The 24,668-nt window shown below is 42.8% G+C and overlaps 1 protein-coding gene across 1 annotated transcript; it reads right to left on the bottom strand.

The window, feature by feature from the left end:
* Window positions 1–1,151: 1,151 nt before the first annotated feature.
* LOC119431207 (lysosomal cobalamin transporter ABCD4-like) lies at window positions 1,152–24,465 on the bottom strand. The gene is made up of 3 exons (XM_037698675.2): window positions 22,966–24,465; window positions 18,468–18,789; window positions 1,152–8,957 (listed from the first exon to the last, which is right to left on the bottom strand). Exons 1-3 carry the CDS (start codon window positions 24,149–24,151, stop codon window positions 8,573–8,575), a joined length of 1,893 nt encoding a protein of 630 aa, XP_037554603.1. The 5' UTR covers window positions 24,152–24,465; the 3' UTR covers window positions 1,152–8,572.
* Window positions 24,466–24,668: the final 203 nt, after the last annotated feature.

Raw genomic sequence — 24,668 nt, 5'->3', positions numbered from 1 at the left:
TGTTGTACACAAGCACCCAAAATTTTTAGAAATAAATCGCAGATGGTCGAGGTGCCAAGGTTGGTACAGTAGGCCTAGAACAGGGTAATAAAAAAGAACCACACAAAAGATAATGTCACGAAAACAACTTCATTTGGGTTTTCTGAGCATGCTTTCTGCAACTTTTCAAATATGACATCTGCCCTAAAACAGATATTTAAAACTTTGCATAATTAAACTTACCAAATTAGCTAACTAATCACACTTCAAAAATTAGTCTGAGCAACTTACGTTGACTGCGAACAATATATTGGTAATCTCATTCACCTAAGGTATGCTTAGGTGAATTATATTGTTGAGTGAACTAGAAATAGTGACATGAAACACCCTGTTAAGTCCGACCCACATGGAGCGATTTTCTTGTGAAAAACTGGCGAACGGCAAATGAAGACTGCCAGCGCGGACCAATCAGGGTGCGGTCGCGTCTGACTTCCTGCCGCCACATTTTACTTGGCTAGCCAGCCAAAGAGCCTAGAGCAAACATGGCGACAAAAGCTGCGCGCATCGTGTACAATGATCACAGCCATCCACCCATCTAGGCGTGACCACTATGGTTCAGCTGCAGATACAAAACCATTTTCTCACTGCATTTTACTGGGAATGGAATCGCGCTGTTTCTAGCAACACTGAAATCGTGGAAAAGGTGGCCGTCTGTTTTTTCCAGCATGTGGGTGCATCAGGGCGGCGGCAAGCTGGCAATCCGCTGTGCTGGTGCGGGCCACACGAAGTTCGTCGTAAAAGTTCGCTCCATGTGGGCCGGGCTTCATATAGCCACCTATACATTACCGCCACAGAGGTGCTGGTTAATGGCTCTTTTCTGTAATCAATTAGGCAATGAAACAACAAATGCTATACTTAGATATCTTCACTGGAATAAGTATACACCTTCAAGCGCAACATTCCATTAATGAAGCAAATAGCGTTTAAAAATTTTTAGCAGTTCCTTACTAATGTAAGCATCATTGTCAACAGTTCCTGAAAAATTCTTATTTATTATTAGTACTCTTTTGTGGTAGCAGATGCCTGCACAGAAAGCTGTGCTTGCTGAATATATCCTGTAATATAAACAACTTAATGCCCACTCGAGGGTTGGTGTTGCAGCAGCTCCACGAAAAAAATGAAAAACAGCTGTATTTCAAAATTGCAAAGACAAAGACAGTGCAAATATATATTTGTTTTCTCTTTGTACACAGTTCACTGCATCTCACTTGATATGTCTCGTGGGCACACTAGGTGTTTCGCACATGACTTAGGACTGCCATTTGCAAACGATATTACAAGCAAGTGAAAAGGCATTTTCACAGCAGATGGCAAACCAATGCAGTGTAGTTGAAACCCTAACAAACCACTGGTTAAATCACAGAATCGCAATCACATATATACTAGTACCGGAGTGCTAAAGAAATTACTGAATGTCATGCAATGCATAGACTAGACATAGAACACCGCCACAATGTCTATGTGATAAAACGCAAGCAGCAAAAAAAGTACATTGCACACCCCATGCATAAAATTACACACATTTATAATATAGCGTTCCTGCCACCTTGTAAAATATGATACTCTCTACATAGCTAATACGGTGCGAAGCAAGCCAGTAAACTGCGCTGACAGACCCACAATACGTTAGACAGCAGTGTGGCTGTCATCTTCAAGCAGCCCAAATTTTCACCAATAAAACAATGTAATGCCACTGTGTAAATTTAAATTTACATTAACTTTTTCTCTCTGGTACATTCAATATACAGGATACAAAAATGTTTTAGTCTGTTCATTATTTACTTGCACCACCTACTCCAGTTAAAACACAAACGATACATGCATGAGTCAAAGCTAATTTAAATATTTGCATTTAAAAAACAACCACGATTTTGCTGCTGAATTTTAAGACAATTTCATGTCCATCGACCACCTGTGTAGCAAGTGGAAGTCACACACTGTAATATCGATGCATCAGAAGGTGTTGCCTTTCTTTCAGGTTGTGTTGAATTTTTTTGCGGATAGCAGACTGCAGTAAACCAATGTCAAAGTGCAATGCTGAACATTTCAAAGCACGCAGGAGCTCCTACCAATTAGATCAGCAGTGACAGGCAGTGCATCACATAGGCTGCATGAAGGCTTTTGCAGCAGTTTATGCCAGACAGTTTTGTTTTTGGAATCCGGCACAGAATGGATGGAGACCCATATCTATGGCACACATATGGAATGTCAAACAATGGTGAGAAAAAAATTACACGCGAAGGATACTTGCATTGGCTTGTAAAGCTTAGAAACAACAAAAAGCAACAATTCACTCCAGTTTCGTCTTTCCCAACCACAAACATTACAGCATTCTAATGATACCATAGAACAAATGACTGCATTGGATCTTCACTTTACAAACAGCTGCCTGATCCAGCACAAACAATTGTTCTAAATCATGTATAGTCTTAAATACAATGTACAAAAATCAAAGTACAATGCCTCTGTATGTTAGACTTTGATACTTTTTTATAACATTTGATCCCGCGAAACTGCTCTTGATTTGGCACGAAGCAGACATTGGAGACAAGACCAGGGTTGTATTCAAGATCAATCATTTTTGGTGATACTTGGCGTCTGGCATGATGCCTCACTGGAGTGATGGTCGTTTTCCTTTCCTTTGGCTTAGCCAATCAGCACTCACTGAAAGTGATCGACCCTGAATACAGCCGCAGGATAATGCACACAAAAGCTAAATTGCATTGTTCCTGTCTTATTTATTCCACACAAAATGAAGGCTGAAGCACCGATAAGACTAATACTACATTTTTGCTCACTAGGAAAACTGTTCTGTACTTCTTGAAATTGCAAGGGACACCAGCGAAAGCACTAATTCATAGATCGTTGTAAAGACGATGGAATGATGATGGAATGCCATGCTGCTGATCGGGTAGCATCAACCAGGGACATTCTATGGTTGAGCTTCAGGTGCTAGAATAGGTTGTCTGTGAAGTCACTGCCCATAGAAGATTTCTCAATTTTACAAAGCGTATATGCGCATTCGAGCATAACGTAATTTCGAACGTCAGAACTTAAGTTCATTTTCCCCCAAGAAACACATGAAAGTGAACAGTGACTTTGCTATGACTGATTTCTTACATAGCATACACTGCCTCAGCTGTTAGGTGTATCTGCGCTTAAAATGTTATTTTAATTTTGATATTCCTGTCCCTGTCTAGGCGTGCTACGTGGAACAGCAAGGCAGAAGACTCACTTTAAAGTGCAAAGAGCAATGCTTATTCAGTTTACATTGTTAAAACATTCTTCCAAAACTCAGCACTAGGAAGGCAGTGTGATGTCACGAATTTCAGTGCGTGCCTTTTGTTCATATTTGGGCTGTTTTTGACACAGAAGTTTTCGAAACTTGCTAGGCTGAGTTTTCATTAACTTAGAATGTAATGTAGTCCTTGCTGACAACCAGTTATTATCATGTGGACAATGTAAAAATCCATGATACCAGGGTGAAGAGATGCATGAACTTCAGGGCAACGACGCCCACCTGGTCTTTAATTTTTGTGCCTTTTCTGGCTCAGCAAGCCTCCTCGCATGCAATAGTGGTGGTTTTGATATTATAGAAGTGTTATCTGCAGATACACACAGCCTAATATTACTTTTACTGTTCTTTAAAAAAAATTCAATTAAGATTTGCAGTTTAAGGAGTTGCATTTAGTTTCTGATAAATAAAATGTGCTGTCCTTAAGTGAAACTGCTGACATGATGAAAAGATTTCCAAAATCCCTGCACGTTTGCCGTAAAGGAAATCCTGTATATCTGAGAGTTACCATATACCACAGCCATTTTCACTGATGCACCTTAAAACTGCCAATAACACTTACAGAATCAATTTGTCAAGCAGCAACTGAAATAAATCTTGGAGGTGGAATGAAATAAAGAACAGAATGTCTGTATAAGAAGCATGCCCTGTAAATATCTTTTAGTATTTTTAAAATTACATTTAGAGAACAATAAACATAGGTTTACAAAACCGTACTAAGCTGACCTACTGGTCAGACTGGAGCACAACCTGTAGACCATGGGCACACAAAAAAGACTAACAAGATTATACAACAAAGCAGTATACCTTATCAAAACACAGAGAGCTTCAATAGTAAATGCAGGATGTCCTTGCATTAACACCTTAACCATTGCACACTGCTAGCTTGTTTGGACTCACCAATTCATCACATGAACAAGGTAGCTTGTCCTGGCTCATAGACCAATAATTTTAAGGAGATTTAGGCAATCTATTGCCGAGTATAATGAACCGGCTAAAAGGTTAACATTCTATGAGTGCTTTTGTAGAAATCAGTAGGCATAGAGTCACATAACTGCGCAAAAAAAGGTTGGAGAATGCATAAAGCATGAAGCTTCTTACTTGGTCCTCTGCAATACTGAACTGCTTATTAAGAGTTCTAGGAAACTGAATTTAGGCAGTGACATCCAAAAAAATCTTGACTTCTATCTCAATTTGAGGCACAAAAGCTTTTTGTCACACAATCTTACTGACATTGTTGATGCCAATTCTGGGATCTTCGTTGTCTGTTGGCTTCATATGGTTGTTATTATTTCAAAATTAGGTGTATAGATGAAACAGCACTTAATCCAGTCAAATCAATTTCATGGGTAGAACTTATCCATGTCTCAAGACACTATTCAAACACATTAGAAACAATTCAGACCAATCAAGACCAGTTGCATCTTTTTTTAGAATCAAACAAAATGGACTGCTGAACTTTTCTGACAGGGGAGGGATATTTCTGGAACGATGGTCAGCGGCCATAGTTACTGAATAGTTAGTGAATGTCCACTTGGCTTTGTACAGAAAACAGTAAAGGCAGTTGCTAACACATACAAGTGTATGTGCTACACACAATAGTATGGAATGCCAAAATTCTGGAATATTCACTTCGAACAAAAGCAGAAGATTACTGCCACAGTGCATAGATATTATCTAGAAAAAATTCAAAGTGGGCATGCTTATCTTGAGTAAATGTAAATGTGAACATGGAGATCAATGTGCTATGCAAATGAAATAGAAAACTAAGCATGAATAATACTACTGCACTGTGCATGTGTTATGCAGATACCTGGCCAATGCTAGAAATAATTTGGATTACTTTCGTACGTATTCTTGTGGCTCGGATATAAAACTGTTACACAAGGGAGCTGGCAAAAGTAAAATGGACTGCTTTATATCTTACATTAATCAATACAGTAAACAATACCATATTTACTCAAACCTAGGCTGATAAATTTTTCTATAAAATGTTGAACACAAAAACTGGCCGGTTGGCTTAGAATTCAGGATGTGGTTTGAAAATTCTACAAGTGTAAGCGCTCAAGTTGCCTTTCAAAATTTGTTCACGTGCCATGGCTGCATTGCCACACTCAAATGTTGACTAAATGTACGTGCCTGCTAAACTTGATCGATGCCATCACAACCATGCACTGGCTGAACAATGGCAGTAAATCGTACTGCAGGTACAAGGAACAACTCGCCTTAAGCTTATCTCACAAACTTCTAAAAAATGCTAAGTTTTAAGTGGAACAGGCAAAACAGAGGAAAGCCCAGTAAGCAACAAAGTGATAATCACTTAATGGTAATGATGATGGCAAGTGAGCTCATGTCACAAGGGTAACCTTTTGCTGCGTGTTTTAGACAAGAAGCTACAATGCTTCAACTTCGTTCGTATTCCAATTAGCTTACATTGGAGATATCTTTTTTGTATATTCAGACCTCCTGATTTTCAGATATTGGCTTAGAATTATAAATGTAGCACTGAATTGCATTTCCTCTTGCCTAAGTTGCACCACTCTATGGGCCACTGAGAGAAAGACTACAATTTAGAGTAGTAAGATATTAAAAACTTCCGTTCATGTTTCTAACACACAAGAATAATGATTATTGGTAGAACAAATAAAGGCAATAATTATTTCTGAACTCTAATCACAGTGTCAATGTTCACAAAATGTCCTAGATTTCACTCTATTTTCACCTAGTTTGATTATATTATGACATTAACATTCATATAAGTTGCCACCTTGTCTTTGGATATTTTCTAATCCATCCACTAGCCCTGCCCAGATGCTGTCCAAATCAGCAACGCCACAGCTGGCGTGAGGACCTCAAGGTGGTGTCGCCAACCATGTTGCATTTTTGCATATTTTTTGCTTACTAAGCTTCTGACTTACTTGTGGCAAGACTGCCCTGTCTTGTAGTCCAGAGATCTGCTAATCTAGCTTAACGTTTCTCTTAACGTTCCTTTAAAAACAACACAATAAAGCGAAGCGAACATCGCACTTTCTTGACTGCCAAATTTAATTGCAAGCAGGCAGTGCATTAATCGAGCCTTCATTGTATCACAGGCCACGAGACTTCTTTGGCATTGGTAGCGCTCCCAGCACAAAAACTTAACACATTCTACGAAGCATGGTACAAACAGTCTGACGCACACCTATGAGGCGGAGTGCGAAATATTGTCGGCAGCATACCAAATGACCAGAGACAGAAATGATGACTATGTGGTATGCACAAGTTTCAGGAGACCAAGTTCCCGCGGCAACTGCTGCCTATTAAAGAAAGATCACGCAAAAATTGGTACAATTGGTACACTGGGCAATTCCTCGAGTACAAAAAGTGGAATTCATGTTCAAGAAGCACAAGAGCACAACTTGCAGAAACAAGCTGACAAAATGCTATCTATGACAAAACCCTGCACTGAAGTAAGCTACACTAAATTGTAGCCCATAGTCAACAGTGCATGCCTTTGAGCTCGATCTGCTGATTGTTTGCTTTAATCGGCAGTGCGTGTACGGGCAAGAACACAATGGCTCGGGAAACAGAGCAACTCTTTCTGTTGAGCCTAAACAGAACAGGGGCTTCTGGGGATGTTCTTGTGGCTTTTAGGCTAGGCTGTCTATCAGAGTGTTGAATTTCTTGCCATATAACCCTTTAACTAACAAGCCCAAGCTGCACTTGTCCAGGCCGCAGCTTCTTCGATTTTGCTTGCCGGATGCAAGCCTTGCTCGTCAACTCAATTCACATCAAGCATTTGGGTTTCGGCACTGGCATACTCTTCGATGGTTTCAATTCTTTTCATTACCATCTGTTCAGATAGCAGCATTCAAACATTACCTGTGTGCTGAGGGGATATCTTCGTTTCAGGTCAGATGCCTTTCACTGATATTTCAGGTCAATAAAGATGCAAATCGCACATGTATATCGAATCCGGATGTAATGTGCAATAAATTTAGGAATAAAAATTATTGGTAAATTTTGTACTTTTTAATGAAATAATTTGAGAGTTAAAGAGTTAATAATTCAGTCTCCACAAACACCTCTGAACAAAGGTTTGCTGTAGTATTAATGTCTACAGTCATCGTCATAATTTTTGAAGCCACTGCGCACCTGTCAACTGGTCATAGTATACTGTGCCTCTGTGAAATTTTCACTGACCCAAAGCTTCCAATTTGGAGAAAAAGAGGGTGCCTCAGTATCCTGAGCTTCGGAGTGCCAGGCATGCTATAGGAGCACAGAAACATGGCAAAGAGATGTCATCACGTGTGGAGCAGCTTCGACAATTTTGTTAAAGGCCCTGTATTCCAGCACAGGTGTTTTTAATTTCCTCGCTCACATTTTCTTTCCTATAAGTGGACTGTTCAAGGAAGCCAGAAACCTCTGCACCTGTCTCCTCAACCCATCTTCACTAGTTTCTCACTTCAAGGGACACTAGAGGAAGAAAATGTTGTACCAGGCTGTGCCGGCACGTTACCCTTTCGGAGATTTTGAAGCATTTTATTTGTCAGAAAAGGACGGCTTATTATCAGAGAAAAAAAAATTACTTAAATGGAGTATTTCTTTTCCAAATTTTCCGTTCACAAAAACTGTAATGGGGGTGATTTAATTTCTCTGAAATGGCAGATTTCAAGGCTTTTCACAAGTTAAGGCACTTCTTCTGTGAAAGAGGCCTCTAAAAGATGGCGGGCTGAAACAAAGTGAACTTTGTCTTTCTGTCGTTATTAGGCCAAGTAATTCCTGTACAGGAAGCGGGGCACTCTCAGATTTCTTCATTTACATTTGTGCTGTGTTAGCCTGAACCTGCTCAAGGCCTGCAAGTTCATCTTCTTATCATGCTTTCTGATACTATCAAAATTTGTTTGGGAGATTTCTATCATTCTAATGACTATAACATAGCCATACTTAGCCAAGGTCCCATCTCTCTTGTAAAAGAAAGGTTTTACGAGGGCTCCAATGTGGCAATATACTTGTCCATCCACTTCACGCCATCTATCATTGCAGTAATCCTCTGCTCTCGATAAAAGTGACCAACTCGGTGTTTCACAGCACATCTTATCAGTCCAGACTGATTTGATAGTTTCCTGTAGAGTCCCTTGAATGGTGAGTGAGACCTTGCTCATAGCAAAACAGCCATTGGAATCATTACACAAATGATTGCAGCAGTATCAGCTTTAGTGAGACCGGCGCAATTACATGCACCCTCAAGATGTTCGATCAAGAGTGTGAGCTATCGACAGCAGCAGAGTCACCGTGGGTGGTTTCGTCTGATTCTTTCAACGACCAAGTTCCGCCCTTTGCAGCCCCGTGAAGTTCCAAGGTGGTGTCGTGCAGAGGCTCGAGGCAGGCATGGTGACCGATTGTCACAGTAGCGATGCCCAACTTGCGACACTCGCGGTACAGCTTCACCTGCGTGTCCTCGTCGAGCGCGCTGGTGGCTTCGTCGAGGAGTGCCATCTTGGGCCTCTGGCACAGGACGCGCAGGAAGCTGAGCCGCTGTCGCTCGCCCGGGGATAGCGATTCGTACCACATGGGCAGCAGGGAAGAATCAAGTCCACCAGACCGCTTGAGAAGGTGTCCCAGGTCGGCTAGCTCGATAAGTCTAGAAAAAAAAAAACAAATTAGTATGCAGATTCAATGCACATGTTGGAATCTATGCAAAGTGAATCTTCAGTGAAACGGCTAATGCGAGACACACAACTGTGTTTATTTTCATCCGGTGCATGTGCAATGCCACACAATGTTTATGTTTACATGCTACACCGTTCACTAACCTGCGCTGAATTGCAAACACCAAGTCAGGTGGGTGCACAGTGTGAGACGACGCGGCAATGCCATGAGGACGAAGGCGGCGTGTGATGCTTGTTGAGAAAAGAAGGGTGATGAGAGGTGTACACAGAGACCTAAGGCATATCTAAACACATTTAGGGCTTCTATAGCCCATCTGTCACAATGGTGCTTGACCCATCTAGAGGATAAGCCAAGAATGGGCCCATATACAACGGCACATACCTAATGGCTTGAGAAAAGGGTAGCCCAAGTATAAAAACATTATGAAAATGAAAGAAGCCGTTCGATATCATAGCTGTTCCATTATGACGTCTGTGTGGTTTAGAGATACATGTAAGTCGACATAACATGTGCAGGTTTTATGCTGTCATGTATTGTTTAATTATGCAGAACAGAGGTTCACTCAGCGGCACTACATTATCAGTCCTCGAATGTGACTTGCAAGCCTATCAGTCAAGAAACCTAAAATTGACGTAACACACCAATCCCAGGGAAGGTTGGGAAAGAAAGCTTTGCTTTAAATAGGTGATGAGTGAAGAGGTAGCTGATACCGAGTTTGCACATTTGTGTAAATTTGTGAAGCGAGTTGCTTGTGACATTGACATGAATGCGTTGCTTTACTTTTTGATGATTATTGTGTAGCGGCGCAGATGCATTGGGGTCGCATGAATAAAATAGCAGACGCTCGCATCCTCACGAGCTTGCACTCGGCATGTGCCAGCACCGGCCTGCGTTCAGCAGATTAAAACCAAGTCTGAGACATCGCTCAGGTGTGCTAGGTGAGCTGTTTGCTCTCTTCGGAGGCCTGTCCAGACATATGGGTCCACACTGTCGCCACTGTCATCAATGAATCATCACTAATTTCATGTTATCACACTTGCATAAGAAAAGTTTGCTATGTCAGAAACTTTCTGAACATTGTCACTTCTTTGACGGCAAGAGAAATCTGTCCAATCAGATTACATGTGCAATATGAATAGCATAATAAATTCTACAATCTATCGAAATATTGTTGTTTGCTTTGGGATATAGATGATGCATGTTCAAATAATGGATTGGCTTCAGTAGTGTGATTCGATACAATAGCTGACAACCACGCTTGCTGCTATCATTAGGACTTAGGTGTTGTTTTCCTTTTCGAGCTCAAGTTTTTCCAATAAAGAGTTTGAGTCATTCCAGTCATCATCCTCGCTTACATCTCTGCCTTTGCTGTGTCACAAATCCAAGAACAACTTAAATACTGCTAGATGTACCAAACAATTCTTCAGAACAATGCATTATAGGTGAAGAGGTTCTTTTTCATTTTCCAGCAAGATGATACGTGAGGCAGTAGACATCGGAAGCTGTGATAAACATAAATTTACTATTTCTTATTGCAAATTTAGTAATAACATTTTTAACTATTATATTAAAACTCTGCAAACAAAGCTGCTCAATGCTTGAGGTATGTCAACTTAATAGAAATCCTGAGACTGGCACTAGTTTCATTTATCCTTTCTTATTCTTAATGCTTCGTCACATGGGCAAACTTCAGTGCAGTTTGAGCGAGTGCACTTTACCGCGTCATTTGCAGGCTGCCACACGGGATCACTTAGTGAAACTTACTGCAGAGCGCACTCATCGGCGAGTGTGTTTGATAAACACACTTCGCGGCGGCGAAGTGTGCAGCCTCATTAGCAATGAGTAAATAATAAGTAAAATAATATTGAAAGCAGAGTCATGAGTAATTTTTAATAACGTTTTTTTAATTGCTAACATTACAAGGTAATAAAATGTGCCACACTGCAGAAAAAAACAAAAACAGCAAGAAACCATTCTCGCTCTTGGGATGTTTACCGCCAAGCCGGGTAATGGCCATGCAGTTGTTTGGCGGAACACGTCGTTTGGACTGGTACCTGGTCAAGTCGCTGCCGTCACTTATTTGTACACAATGAACACGAGTTCTGGTCCACACGGCTCTGGGAAGAGCACCTTAGCAACCTACGCCACGCAAAGCACAACATAAATGTTTACGATGCCATCCAGCAAAAGCTGGAAGAGATGGGCCATAAGAAGACAACAAAGGAGGCCAAGAAGAAAATGGAAACCCTTAAACCTAAACTCCCTGATACGGTCGGCCATTTAGTCACGAGGGACCATGCAGAGCCATTGGCTTTCAAGCTGCTCAATAACAGCCGTGCAGAACTGCCTCCACAACAAGTTCACTGTTGAATGACCGACAGCAAATAAGTGTGCAATCGTTCTCTCCTCAGCAGATGAACACAAACAGTACCGTCCAAAGGCCACTCTTTTCTCCACAGAGATGGACTGTCGCATGTTTGTGTTTACATGATTCAGAACACATACCAGCGACTCAACAACGAACCTGAAAGTGCTGGGCAAAATGCGAAATGCCTGTTTAAAATGAAAATCGCTCATGTTAGGCAATGTGTCCTCAAACCAGCGTTTATTCCTTTGAAAAGTCCATGCCAAGTGGTGCACACAGGGCAAACTTTCAGCGACGACGGCGGTGCTAGTGAAAGAGTTCACAAGTAGCTGGCCCTCGACGTCCCTTGAGATGTCCGCTTCACTCTCAATTTCGGCTTCAAGTATCATGTATGCGTGAAAGTGCATCACTTGTGATCCGTTTCCGTGGATGCTACAACAGAATCCACCATTTTTTTCTCAGCTCGCCCAGGATGCGATGTTGTCTTGTCTTGGCTCGTGATGATTAATTAATCTTGTTATTGAGGTTGCAATGAATTACGTCACTTGCACTTAGGTTGCACTTAAGTTGTAAATGCTGTTTCTAACAATAACAAACTGTTATCGTGCACGCATTTTTAAGTTTACAGATATACGCTTTGCCTTCTGACTCCCGATCACCATCGCCACCAATTTGAAAGAACACTTTTCGTTCTCGTGTAAGAGCACGCCGCCAAAATGACACTCGGCGTGCTGAAGTGCACGTTAGTTTGCCGTGTGACAGGGGTATACCAAATACACTAGTACTCAATATAATTTTGTTCCACAGCGTGGAAAGAATGCCTTGCGAGAAAATGAGAATTACAGCGCATATTTCCCCAAGGATATCTGAAAACAAGTACTGCAGCCAAATTCATGCTGTAATCAGGATTCCTACTAAATAAACACGCCAAGAGTACTGTTTAACTTCAATCCACCTTTTTCATGGCAGAAGTGTGCATCTGCTGCGCCCTAGTGCCAAGCACTGTCAAAATTTTGGCATGTGTTTGCATCTTGCGGAGCAGACCGTGCACAAAGCATGGGAAGCTGGCTACCTCAGTGATCTGGCCCAGAGCTCACTGCCACAATAACAAGGACATGCTGCTTGGGCTAACCAGCAACACTATGAATGGGTTCTACATTTTTGGATTAATGTGATAAAACCTGAAAAACATTCGCAGTAAGAAAATTAAATATTTTAATTTATCCAAAGAAATCGAGAGTGTGAGAAGTGCTGTGAGAAGCTGAAAGTCTTCCTTGCAACAACAATCTGCTCGCAGAAAACCTGCTCATCAAGCTGGGCTTCCTAATGAAATTATAACAAACTACTCTCAATAATAAAGCAACTATAACCTTTGCAACTCTATGTACACAATTGTGTACATTCTACAAATGCATTCACTGCAGCGTATTCTTTCAAAACTAGGCATGTTTGTTTAATTAACCTGTATGTTGTGCTTCTGCTGTGGCAATCTGCATGTTCGCAGTGCCATCTGATTAAAGAAGCATTAATTATTTACCAAAACAAACAGCTAAGTCACGCCTGTGGCAGCAATAGCCGGTAAGTGCAAAAAACATTTTTTTCCCCTGGCATTTCTCAAATGCCCTGCGATGCTTATGAATTTGTCAAATGTGTAAAATTCTTCAAACTGTACATATAACAAAGCATATAGCTTTGCTCCTAAGAGTAATTTGGCAGCAGCGGAAATAGTGCACGGTCACAAATGTGTACAAAGCGTGAAAATGCACGTGAAGTGACTGCCGCCGGTCCTTATGAAATGCCAGACCGTGTGCGTAGATTCTCCTCCTTCTTTGTTTTCCTTCAAATATCTCGTGTGTACCCTGCACAACATTCTCGAGGAAAACGTCTGACGGTTTGATGACACATTCAAGCAGAAAAGTGATTGCTTGAGAACATTGCTTCCGGTAACATATTAGATTTTGGTGAAAGCGACGGAGATGACGTTGACTAGGAAATACTTATTCCCGGCGTTCTGACTGCAAATATGAAAAAAAAAAGCTGCCGGATGAATTACTGCAAGAAATACCTTCGTTAGCAAATAATCAGAGGAACTTCTAATAGAGAAGGAAACTACATTTTCCTCCGCCTAAAACGGAGTTCTGCGGCCTGGCCTCACTGCCAGCAAGGTGAATCGTGTACTCGATACAACAACTTTGAAATGCATGTGCCCTAATCTCTTTTTGATTACATCGCAGAGCACACCTACACAGCGTCCAGACATCCTGAACGTAATCATATCTGAAGGAATAGGACAGCTCTTTATTGTACATCAAGGATTATCCAGAAGGACGGAGAACAAAGCGTCTAGACTTGATGCACTTGTGACTATAGTTTGCAGAGGCCTTAATTACATCTGTGCCAAGCGCAAGGGAGCGTTGAAAACTATCACATGAAATTCAAGACCTGCCGCCTTAACTTTTCCTGGAATAAACACGTCCAGTGGCCCAACGCAGATGCCCAGTATGATGCCGTTGAGCAATGGCCTGAATCTCGGGGAGCAAGCAGATTGGTCCAGTTGGAATTCCGAAGGATGCAAGGTTGAGTCGAGAATGTTTTGCTAAAGTTTCAGGTGTCAGTGTGCCGTACCAAGAAGTTGAGTCGATTCTTTAAACATTTCACAACTAAAATCCCTCTGCCGGTTACATGACCATTGAGACGCTTTGTACACAATTGTGTACACTCGTAAAAAATAAACCGTGTTTGTTTTTCCCAACAACTTTGTCATTTGGTCTTATCTGGTCACATAGAGGAGGCTTAGAGTGAAAAAAAGATTCTTTTGGCTGAAAATGGCGAACAGCGTCTCAAAGGGATTAGCTCCTTCCCTCTTAAAAAAGTTCGCACCCTTTGGGACTTGTACAGCAACAATAATGGTCATCTGCCTTGCTTGTGTTTCCTTTCTCGAAATCTCTGTGCCCACTACTTTCCTCTCAAGATTGCTACGTCACGCTGATAACGCACATGCTGTTTGTGACCTGGAATTACCGGGCGCGCAGCGTTAAAGAAAGGAAATGCGGGCAAGACGACGATCATTGTTGTGGGACGAGCTAAGCCTCAAAGGGTGCAAAATTTTGAAGAGTGTTGTCACACACTGGCAAGTGCTGCTAAGTCGATGAAATGGCACATCTGCGACAACCTTTGGCATGGACGCTGACTGTATGATTGAAATGTAGATAAGAAGTGCTGCGAAGGCGTTAACAGCTTCAGAGTGTACTGCACTACTGTTTCAGGTAAGTGTAGCCATGTCGGGCAACGAAACATTCCTCATGACTCGCAGTACACCAGCAAGTCACTCTGGTACCATGCTCTGATCGTGAAACCAAAGATGGAAGGTGGAATTGCTGGTACTATTCGAGAAGCACGAGCACGATAGTTTTCTACCATGACAGTGACAATGATTCTACCATGACAGTAGCCAGGCAAGGAAGTTTTTCGATATCAGATGTATCCTGTTGAAGAAGCTGAGCTTCTAGTTTACTGGAAGTTTTATGACAAAGACTGGCCCGTCCTTTCATGAACTGCACTAGATCTACTGGGTGCAAATATTTTGCAATCCACACTGCAAATTTTGAAAGCACAATCTCTATGTTTTATTCTTTAAACTGAAAAAAAGCACGGTGCAATGAACGATTCCACCATAAGTAAATATGTATGTATATATAATACAATAGGCTGTAATAATGCTAAACCCTTTTGCAAAATTTTTACTGTCAGTAAAAACATTCCTCCAGCTATACTGCATTTTTTTTTCTAAATCAATACTGCTGTTGAGTTATGAGAAAAGCTGAACAACGAATAATGCTAAAGAGGCTGGCAAACTCTAAATTTCATTGCCCCATAAAATAATGCGCCAATTAACTACGATTTCGTTGCAGAAAAAGTAAATTTCGAGGAACATCGTCAGATTTCGCCTGATAAATAAACTGCAGAACGTTCTACAGAATGGCAGGTTTTGTTATAAAGGGCAGAACCCAATTCATGAGACTTTGTTCCACAGAATGGCAGGTTTTGTTATAAAGGGCAGAACCCAATTCATGAGACTTTGACAAGCTGAAGGGTGGAGAACTGCGCTAGTTAGTACATAATCATATGAATTGAGAAGTTTTAATTATCTTGACCAGCTGACACAAATGAGCAAGTGGTTTCGAAACAGCTGACTCCGTTTTATGCTTTCATATTTCCCGAAAAACAATGGGTGGCTTTGTACAAAGCGCTGTACTGGCTCAACCTTTGCTCTACTGCTGCAGCTTTTGGCCTTAGATGGTGATGCTTGTCAATATTAGTGGCCTTGTGTATAGAGAGAGAGAGAGATTTTTTTTAGAGGGAAGGCAGGGAGATCGACCTGAGCTGGTGCAATCTAGTCTGCGATTCTGCAATGCGGAAGAGCAAAGGGGAGTTAAAGTACTATATTGGGTTGGATGATGATCAGGAGAAGAGACACTGTAGTATAGTTTTCCTTTTTAGTATGAAGTCTGCAAGCTTGAATGCTTGCACTGGAAACATTGCTGCATGCACACCAGAGTTCTGGTGATTTCTGGTGTGCACCACATTTCTGGGAAATTAGGTACAATTTTCATCACTTCCTGCTAGTATGCAAAGGGTTAATCCTCTCAGCCCATCTGTAGTGTTTTCTGCACGAGCACAGCAAATAAAATTAAAAATTATAATTTTAAGTTCTTGCCATAGTGTCTACTACAGTCAAAGCTCAATGCAACAAACAGGGATATAACGAATTATCATACATCACGAGGTTAATCTAAGTTTTTCTTCCCATAACAATGTGCAACAAATATATGCTTAAAATGAATATCAGATGAACCAAAGGTACTTTCATGTTGAGTGTGACTTCGTTAGAATGAGGTGTGACTATATTCAGCCTAGCAGTGGTCATTTGGCATTTGTTTGTCACCTGCATCCCTGTTCTACAAAATTACCCGAATAGACAAGTCAAGAACAATGCTTACATCACATTTTTTAGAATGTGATAAAGTACTACTCCAATGCGGAGGGTGTAAACACAGCAGACCATAGCTTTCTATTACAGTGCCTTAAACAATGACCGCATGAACAGAAATAATCTCGTGATCTCAATACAGGAATGACTGCGAAAAATTGCGTATGAAGTCATAATAGACAAGTCACAATTGGGATTTTGAAAGTAAACTTTAGGTGCAAGAACTTCTGGTCCTCGACTTGTCAGTGTTCAGAGACCTGACATGCTTGCTTGTTCACAGACAAATCCCTTTATTTGTAGAATGAATGTTGTAGTAGACAACGCGGTATGAAAGTGCAGCTTAGGAAGTTTTCGTTGATGCAAAGGTAACATCAAAGCTAGTGATGGTTGCCATTTTGTTTGTGAACTTACTCATGGCTTGCAGACATGCACAGGAATTTTACCTCAGTATGTGTTACATGAAATGAAGCTGGAATTTGACACTAGGTCTACCATTCTCTGAGCCTTTATCGCACATATTGTGAAGTCACCCACTGTCTAGCCTCACACACTGTATAGCCTTTCACCGTGCATTTCTAATGTTCAGCCTGTTTGCTCAGCCCATTCATCTCAATGTGGCCAACCCTTAGTTACTGTAGTCAGATAACCTGTATTGGTTTTGATGCGCCTGCTCCTGTTCTCAACCTATGCAACAACAATAACGACAACAAATACAATGAAAAGAAATGCAGGAAGGTCAAAGGCAACCCAATGCTCTCTGCAATAGCAACCCCCATACACTAATTATAGCTTTGAAACATTAATGAAACTTTGTTAATTTGATGCTTGATCCAGACAAAAATGTATATTGTAAAGTACTCAATATTGTACAAATCAGTGTGCATCCGGAACTTCAGTAGCGGCTACATTACCAACCTTGTGCACTCTCTACTTGTCGCTCCCCCCGCCGAAAAACTACACCGCTCTCATCTAGACTCCAGCACATCAAGGACTACCAGGCAACAAAATGGCTCATGCCGCTGCTCGAGGATTCACGGACCGAGTGGACGGAAATGTGGGCCTTACTCTAGAACCCAATGACTCCCAACAACACACCAATAAAGACACACTCATCACATTCCATGAAATTTGCACACATTACAAACACCAACGCCTAACGTATTCACCTCTCTCTGTGTCGACACGCGCCAGAGAGAAATATTGTGGCGCCAACTACAAACTCGCACTTTTCTTACCCCACGCACTTTGCACTTATTCTTTCCCAACACATACCCGACACCCAAGTGTCGCTTCTGCCCTGTCCAGACAGCAGATCTCTCCCATATCATGTGGAAATGCCCCATCAAATATCACCCCCGCAACCTCAAACCATTAATTAGTAGTGAGGAGCTGTGGAAGACTGCCCTGTGCAACTCCGATCCCACCCTGCAGGACCGAGTCCTGAGGTGGGCTGAGGAGGTAGCGGAGGCCTACCACGACTGGTAGGCGGATGTCTGGCAACATAAGATGCTGAGACTGGAGCACACAGACCTCCCTCTCCCCCCCCCGGCCCCTCCCCTTTCTTACAAAGGGAAATAAAAGTTCATTCATTCATTCATTCAACAATGGGATGCATACTGCGCAGGCCATGTGTGGTATTACTCGGGCGATGAGGAGAGCATGGGAAGCATGCAAACACACTGCTGCGCATCAACACAGCAAAACCTGGTTATAGAGAATGATATGCATTGCAATTATTCTGATATAAGTGATCATTTGAATTATTGAAACTTGCATATAGTAACATGTTTTGGATACATCTTTGCTGTATGTAGAAAAATACTGTATGCAGGATAAAAAATGCCCCTCAGAACGCCCTAAAAGTCCATTTACTGCAAAAAATTTAGCTATCTTTCACAAATATTGGTGACTTTTGCTAGCACATTTGACTTGGCAAAGCACAGGCGTAGCCAAGCACACAGTTTGTATTAAGTGGATATTACTTGCATGGTGCCTGCGAGAAAGCAACCAAGCACTTGCACATTGTTTGGAATATCCAAAGATTCAGCTAAACTGGGTTTTTCTTGCTGTATCCTTTTCATTACCATTTTTTTCTGAAACATGTGCTAATGGACGTTCTTTCTCACCTCCATATCTCTCCTTCTTCGTGTGGTGTGGTCTTTGGCGGGGTGTACGGGTAGTATAGCTGCGACCTGAGGCTGCCGCTCCCAAACCATGTCACTTGTGGCAAGAACAGAGAGCCGGCAAACTCTCTGATGACAGATCCCGACGATGGTGACCACAGGCCCTTGAGTATCCTCAGCAAGGATGTCTTGCCGCTGTTGCTCGGTCCGGTGACAAAGACGCTCTTTGGGGGGCTCAGCTCAAGCGTGAGTCCTTCGACAAAGATGTTGTCGTCGTACGGACTTCCGTAGGACATGTTCTTGACGATGAACTGTGGCCCCACTTCTGAAAAATGCAACCCAAGCGACCGATGTGAAGTACTAAGCAGGCAATTTTCCTCTACATTTCCAGCCCTTTATGCTTTCTCTTCTTGTAATTGTAATGGTATAGTTTCACAATTATCATCTAACGAATTTTTTGTGGCATCGACAGGCTAAATTCAACTACAGTCGGTGAGTACGTTAAGTACACATTTGCAAATACACTACAGTCCAACTCAGAGAGAATTTGAATAGATGAACTAATCAGTTTCTTCACTGCTGTAATATCATAGAGGAGATGGACTGCTTTCAATACTGGCACACCTGCAGTCCACGATTGTCGCTGGAGCTTGTACTGAATTCTTACGTTGTCACTGATCATAGTGCCCAACAACAGACCGCAGCAACCAGTACAGTGTAGACTGAATTCAGCATGTGAGCCAGTAACACACACCTTCCAGCATGATTTGGGTTGGCCTTGCTGAAAGCAGGACCAACCCATTTAGAGCTTCTTTTTGAGCATGCTCAATATTACACAGCTCATTTGAATAAGCAATCTGCAAAACTTGGTAAGCAGGCTTCCCCACATTATTTATCAACACAAAGATGATGGACTTCACTGTCATTGCATGACAATGAGAAGGTAAATGACAATGGTAAATGGTAAAATGGTACCATGTCAATGGTAAAATAGCATCTGTAGAAACATTTCCTGCTTTGAACCCACTTTAAGTGCCAGCACTGTAACTTCACTGGCATTGGTCCGACTGTGTGGACAAGCCTACTTCTGCAGTTTAACATCTCGTCTATCAGGTTAACAAGGAACAGCACTTCCATAAGGTGTTGCTGAGTTGTGGAGATCGGCGCCCAAGTTATTCACAAATGGTTGCTTCGGTAAAAATGGTCGCTTTGGTCAATGACCGTTTCAGTTCAGTCACTCACTGCTCAATTTAACAGTCCCGTGACTGGAGTTGTAAATCAGATGAAGTGGTGCAGGAGCAGGACACCGGAATACATTGACAGTTATTTCACGTCACAGTGGTTTGCGAGCAGACGTGCATGCCACTAATGGCAGCTGATAACTAGACATTTTTATGTGCTGGCAGGCAGGTTGCACTTGGTGGTGTGAAAATCAGTTGCCGTGAATGTCTGTGCCGCCAGTAACATGTTGGTCATGTGGCGTCTGCCAATCCCATGTATAAATGTGCCCCAAGGATGACCTTGCCTCCCGCTACCTTGTAATGCATTGTAGATACAATAACTTGGCAGTTACATTTACATGTTAGCCTAAATCATGTCTGTGTTATACCCGTGCCACACGGGCAAAGTAAAGTGCACTTGGAGCGAGTGCACTTCGCGGCTAGTGTCATTCGCAGGCTGCCACACGGGAACGCTTAGTGACACTCGCTGCAGAGCGCACTCGCCGGCGAGTGTGTTCGGCGAACTCACTTTGCCAGCCTCATTAGCAATTTGCTTAGAAGATACATAAAGTGATATTGAAGGAAGAGTCAGGAGTAATTTTTAATAACATTGTTTTAAATTGCTTACGTTACAAGATAATAAAATGTGCCACACCGCAAAAAACAACAAGAACAGCAAAAAACTACTATCGCTCTCGTGCTGTTCACGACCACGCTGGGTAATAGCTGCGCAGTTGTTCGGCGGATCGAGTCGTTTTGACTGTTGCTGGTCAAGTTGCCGTCGTCGTCGGCGCTTGTAAAGGTGGATTGTAAATGTTGTTTCTAACAATAATAAACTGTTTTCGTGCACACACTTTTATATTAATAATTATATGCTTTCCCGTCTGACTCCCGGTCGCCATGGCCATCAATTTGAAAGAACATTTTTCTTTCTCGTGTAGCAGCGCACTGCCAAAGTGACACTCAGCGCGCTGAAGTGCACTCGCTCAAAGTGCACTTTACTTTGCCCGTGTTTTTACTAAGAGCAGCAGTTATAAATTAGGTATATAAGTCGGCAGAATAGGCTGATGCTCTCTCATACCGACTCCCCAATATTTTCGCACGCTGGGTACTCACATTCCTAATCATGCCCACTCATATTCACCAACACTCATAGTCACTTCCATTCACACTTACTGGACACCACACACATTCATACTCACATCCACACCAACTGATTGGCAATGACTCAAATGAATGCCCACAACCCCTGCACTCACTGACAGTCACGTCCATACTCACGTCCACTCAAAATCACCATCACTGACTTTTGGTCATATCCAGATTAAGGAGCACTCACTTCTGTTGATACGTTCACTCACACCCTTTCTAACTAACACTATTTCTTGCCTGTGAAATCCGTGTGAAAGGAGTATGAGTCAGTGAGCGAGTATGCCGGCCGATGGCTAAGTGACAGGCCTATCATGTTTGTTTGCAATACTTTGGTTCAGGCATCGCATGTACTATAAGAGACAGACTTTAACATAGCAGTTAACAACACAATGGCGACAACACAATGACACTAACTACAGTGGCACAATATTATGACTACTGTGGTATGACAATGATTACAGAGACACAGCCACCATGCTGGTTTAAATTCCTACTCGCACAACATGCAACATGAGGTCCATGCAGGAAGCAGCATATTTCCTGTTATCTTCTGCTTAGTTTGAAAGACTGATACCGTTTAACAGGTTGTTTTCTTTGCTGATTCGTCTGCAGGTTGCTGCTAAAAATGGCCTAGGACAAGGTCAGCTCATCAATGGAACTTTTAATTTTCTAGCAATACCATGAACAAGCTGGTTTTGTCTCAGTAAATTGGCATGCTTCTAACAGATGGCGGCAAGCAATCTGTAGGGCAACGTGAACAAGGAAGAGTTCATTCTTTTGGAGAAAGTAAACCATATTGGCAATTGGAGTCTATAAAAGTAATCTGGCCATTTTTGGTCAGAATTCTGGATAAGAGTGTGGCATGGAAGGTGTTGATGTGCCCGTGCAACAATGGGGTTATGAGAGCTGCTGTTGTGGAGGGCTTCAGATAAATTTTGACCACCTGATGTTCTTCAATGTGTGTTTAAATCTAAGTACACGAGAGTTTTATCATTTCGTCCTCCTCAGCTTGTTGCCACTGTGGCTGGGTATTGAAACTGTGACTCCGTGCTCCAGCTGTAGAACGCTATAGCCACTCAGCCACTGGCGCGAGTAAGTATACATGTTTCCAGTGTTGAAATGCAAACATATCTGCACTTGATAGCATAGGCATTCTGTGAACCGACACAGAAAAGCATTTCCCAATAGCAGTCTCTTGACAAATTGGGCGGTTCAAACAATCACAACACAGATGGCATGAGTGGTGCATAGACACATACAAGGTATTAGCCAATTAGCATGTTATTGCAAGACTTGCTGCTTTTAGACCACTGGCAGACTAACAGATAAAAAAAACGATAAAAAAGGAAAGACAAATTTAACACCCCTGTATGTTGTGGAGAGACGACTCTCACAGTTCAGGATTTGGAGTATGGCAAGGTTGAACATTTACTTGGTATCTCTTGGTGGCGAGTCGAACATCTTTGATCCCTCAGTGTTATCTCTCCGATGAACTACTTGCGTTTTGGCTAGCTCGCACTTTGTGCAGCTTGCACTTTGTATAGTGATAAGTGGTGCAAGAATTGCCCTTTTGTGTGTTTTCAATCTTGAGTTGTCATTTCCTTTGCTTCAAAGCAGCTCAGGGGCCCCTAGTCATTTACACAAGAGGAATTTCATCCTTACGAAATGCTGATGTATAAAGGTTGATGTGCATTCAATGACTGCATTGTGTATTTTTCTGTCTTTTTTTCTTGCTTGAAAGAATGACCAAGAATGGTCGGTGAGTATGTTAAGTACACATTTGCAAATACACTACAGTCCAACTCAAAGAGAATTTGGTATCTCTTGGTTGTCGCCGTTGCGCTGTTAACACCGTCAACAATTTTTTCAACACAAATGCCAATAAATGCCATGCATGTGTTGAACCTAATGTTTTGTCTTTTGGAAGTGTTGCTCAATAGTGGTTGCCTACGATCTGAAAAAAAAACGTTGAGACCCAATTTATGCACCTGACAATGCTGTATAGGTAATAGCAAGGCTGAATGAACATCTAAGCAGCATAACTAGGCACATTCGAAGCGCTCGGTATTGTGATCCTGAAAAAGAGGTATGCTTACAGAAAATTGAGTAAGAGGAATTGGGATATATACCATCACTGTCACCGTCATCATTGTGCGGCTTCTTTGTCTGCTTCATCTTTTCCAGGAGGTCATCCTCCTCGTTGATAGCTTCCATCCTCTCCAGGAGAACAGAGATCCTGTGCGTGTTGCCAGCCACGGTTGAAATCCCGCTGGACAAGTCTACCAACTTACTGAAGCAACTGATCAGGTACATGGACACGAAGGTGTTTTTGCTGATGATGCCACTGAGGTCGGCCGTCGAGGTGTCATCGTAGGCGCCAGAGAACAGGGGCACTGCTATGATGAGGAAACTCAAGATGCTGCCTGCGTAGTCCGTGAAGTAGACACCAAGGTTCAGAGGTAACTGGCGGTTATAGACCGACTGCTGTGCCTTGACAAGTTCCAGCAGATGCTCCTCCGTCGAGTCCAGCTCCGCGAATTCCCCATCTAGGAAGGCCACAGACTCCGAGTTTGCTCTTATCTGAGCGTGCTTGTAACGGAAGCGACCTTCCTGCTTTTCCAGTTCGTACACTCTGGGCACAACGCGAGTGATCAGAAGCTTGCTCACAACCGTGCTCATGATAAAGTAGACGAAAACTGCCAGCGGGCCGATGTAGCCCGCGACGTTGAAAGACTGGTAACTGTAGTAGGCTATCGTGAAGGGCGATATGAGCAGGGTGGGCACGATGTCGCTGAGCACCTGACAGAGCCGGTCCACGTCTTGCGTGATGCGCTGGTCCGGGTTGTCGATGCCCGTCTCGACCACGTTGACCCGGTAGTGGACCTTGCGCGAGAAGTACAGCTCTTGGAGACGCTTGGTGAGAAGCTGTCGCCACTGCACGGTGACCGTGCTCGACACGTACTGCTTGCCACTCTTGACGCACGCGACGAGCGCGATGAGGCCGAGACAGAAAGCCGTTTGGTTCAGGAAACCCCACCAGTCTTTCTTGCCGAGGACGACGTAGAACTGGCTAGTCGTGAGCCCCACCTGATAGACGATCACCTCGTACGCGACGGACAAGACGAGCAGCACGACCATCACAAGCACGGCAGCGATATTTGAAAGCACGATGGCCGCGAGTCTGCGGAAGCGCCGAACGAACAGGCAGTCCAAGGCGAGACGCTCCATCTCGGAGCTAGAGCTCTCGCTGGGCTCTACGTGCCGCGGTGGTCCCAAGTTGATGGACGTGATGCGCTGATAGGTACCGGAGGACATTTTTCTTCCTTTGCCCTCGACGACGGTTTCCAGTTTCTTCAAGTGGGTCCCCACTTTCCAGTTAACGGAGTCGATAGGTCCCCCGCTCGAGCTTGGCGCCCATCCGAAACCGACTCCGCGATGAGGATCGAGAAGCGCTCTATCGCGGTGATAACGGGGATCAAAAGAACCGCCTCGAAGACTGCGAAACTCCGCGTAGGGTGGGCGCTCGGCTACCCGCAACAGGGCGGCGCGGAGGCACGTGATATTTCAAGCAAAGCAAAGAGAGAAACTGACGCGAGTGACTGCTGATACGAGATCGTCGAGCTACTCATTTCAACTGTGATGGTTGCCATAAACAAACCAATGGACAAATGACACCGGAACGGATGTTGATGTCTATGGAGCAACAAACCGACCAAGAAGCCAAACCAAGCTGCTTGACATGCAGCGCCATCTAACAAACTAAATTGTAACGAGATCAAAAAATATATTGCCTCAGAGATTTGCGCGCGCCAAGTGGGGCAAATTTTGAAGG

The sequence above is a fragment of the Dermacentor silvarum genome, chromosome 10 (genome assembly GCF_013339745.2).
Source record: "Dermacentor silvarum isolate Dsil-2018 chromosome 10, BIME_Dsil_1.4, whole genome shotgun sequence".
Taxonomy (NCBI): domain Eukaryota; kingdom Metazoa; phylum Arthropoda; class Arachnida; order Ixodida; family Ixodidae; genus Dermacentor; species Dermacentor silvarum.
Note: the sequence above shows the minus strand (reverse complement) of the source record. Positions and strands in the feature narration are given on the sequence as shown.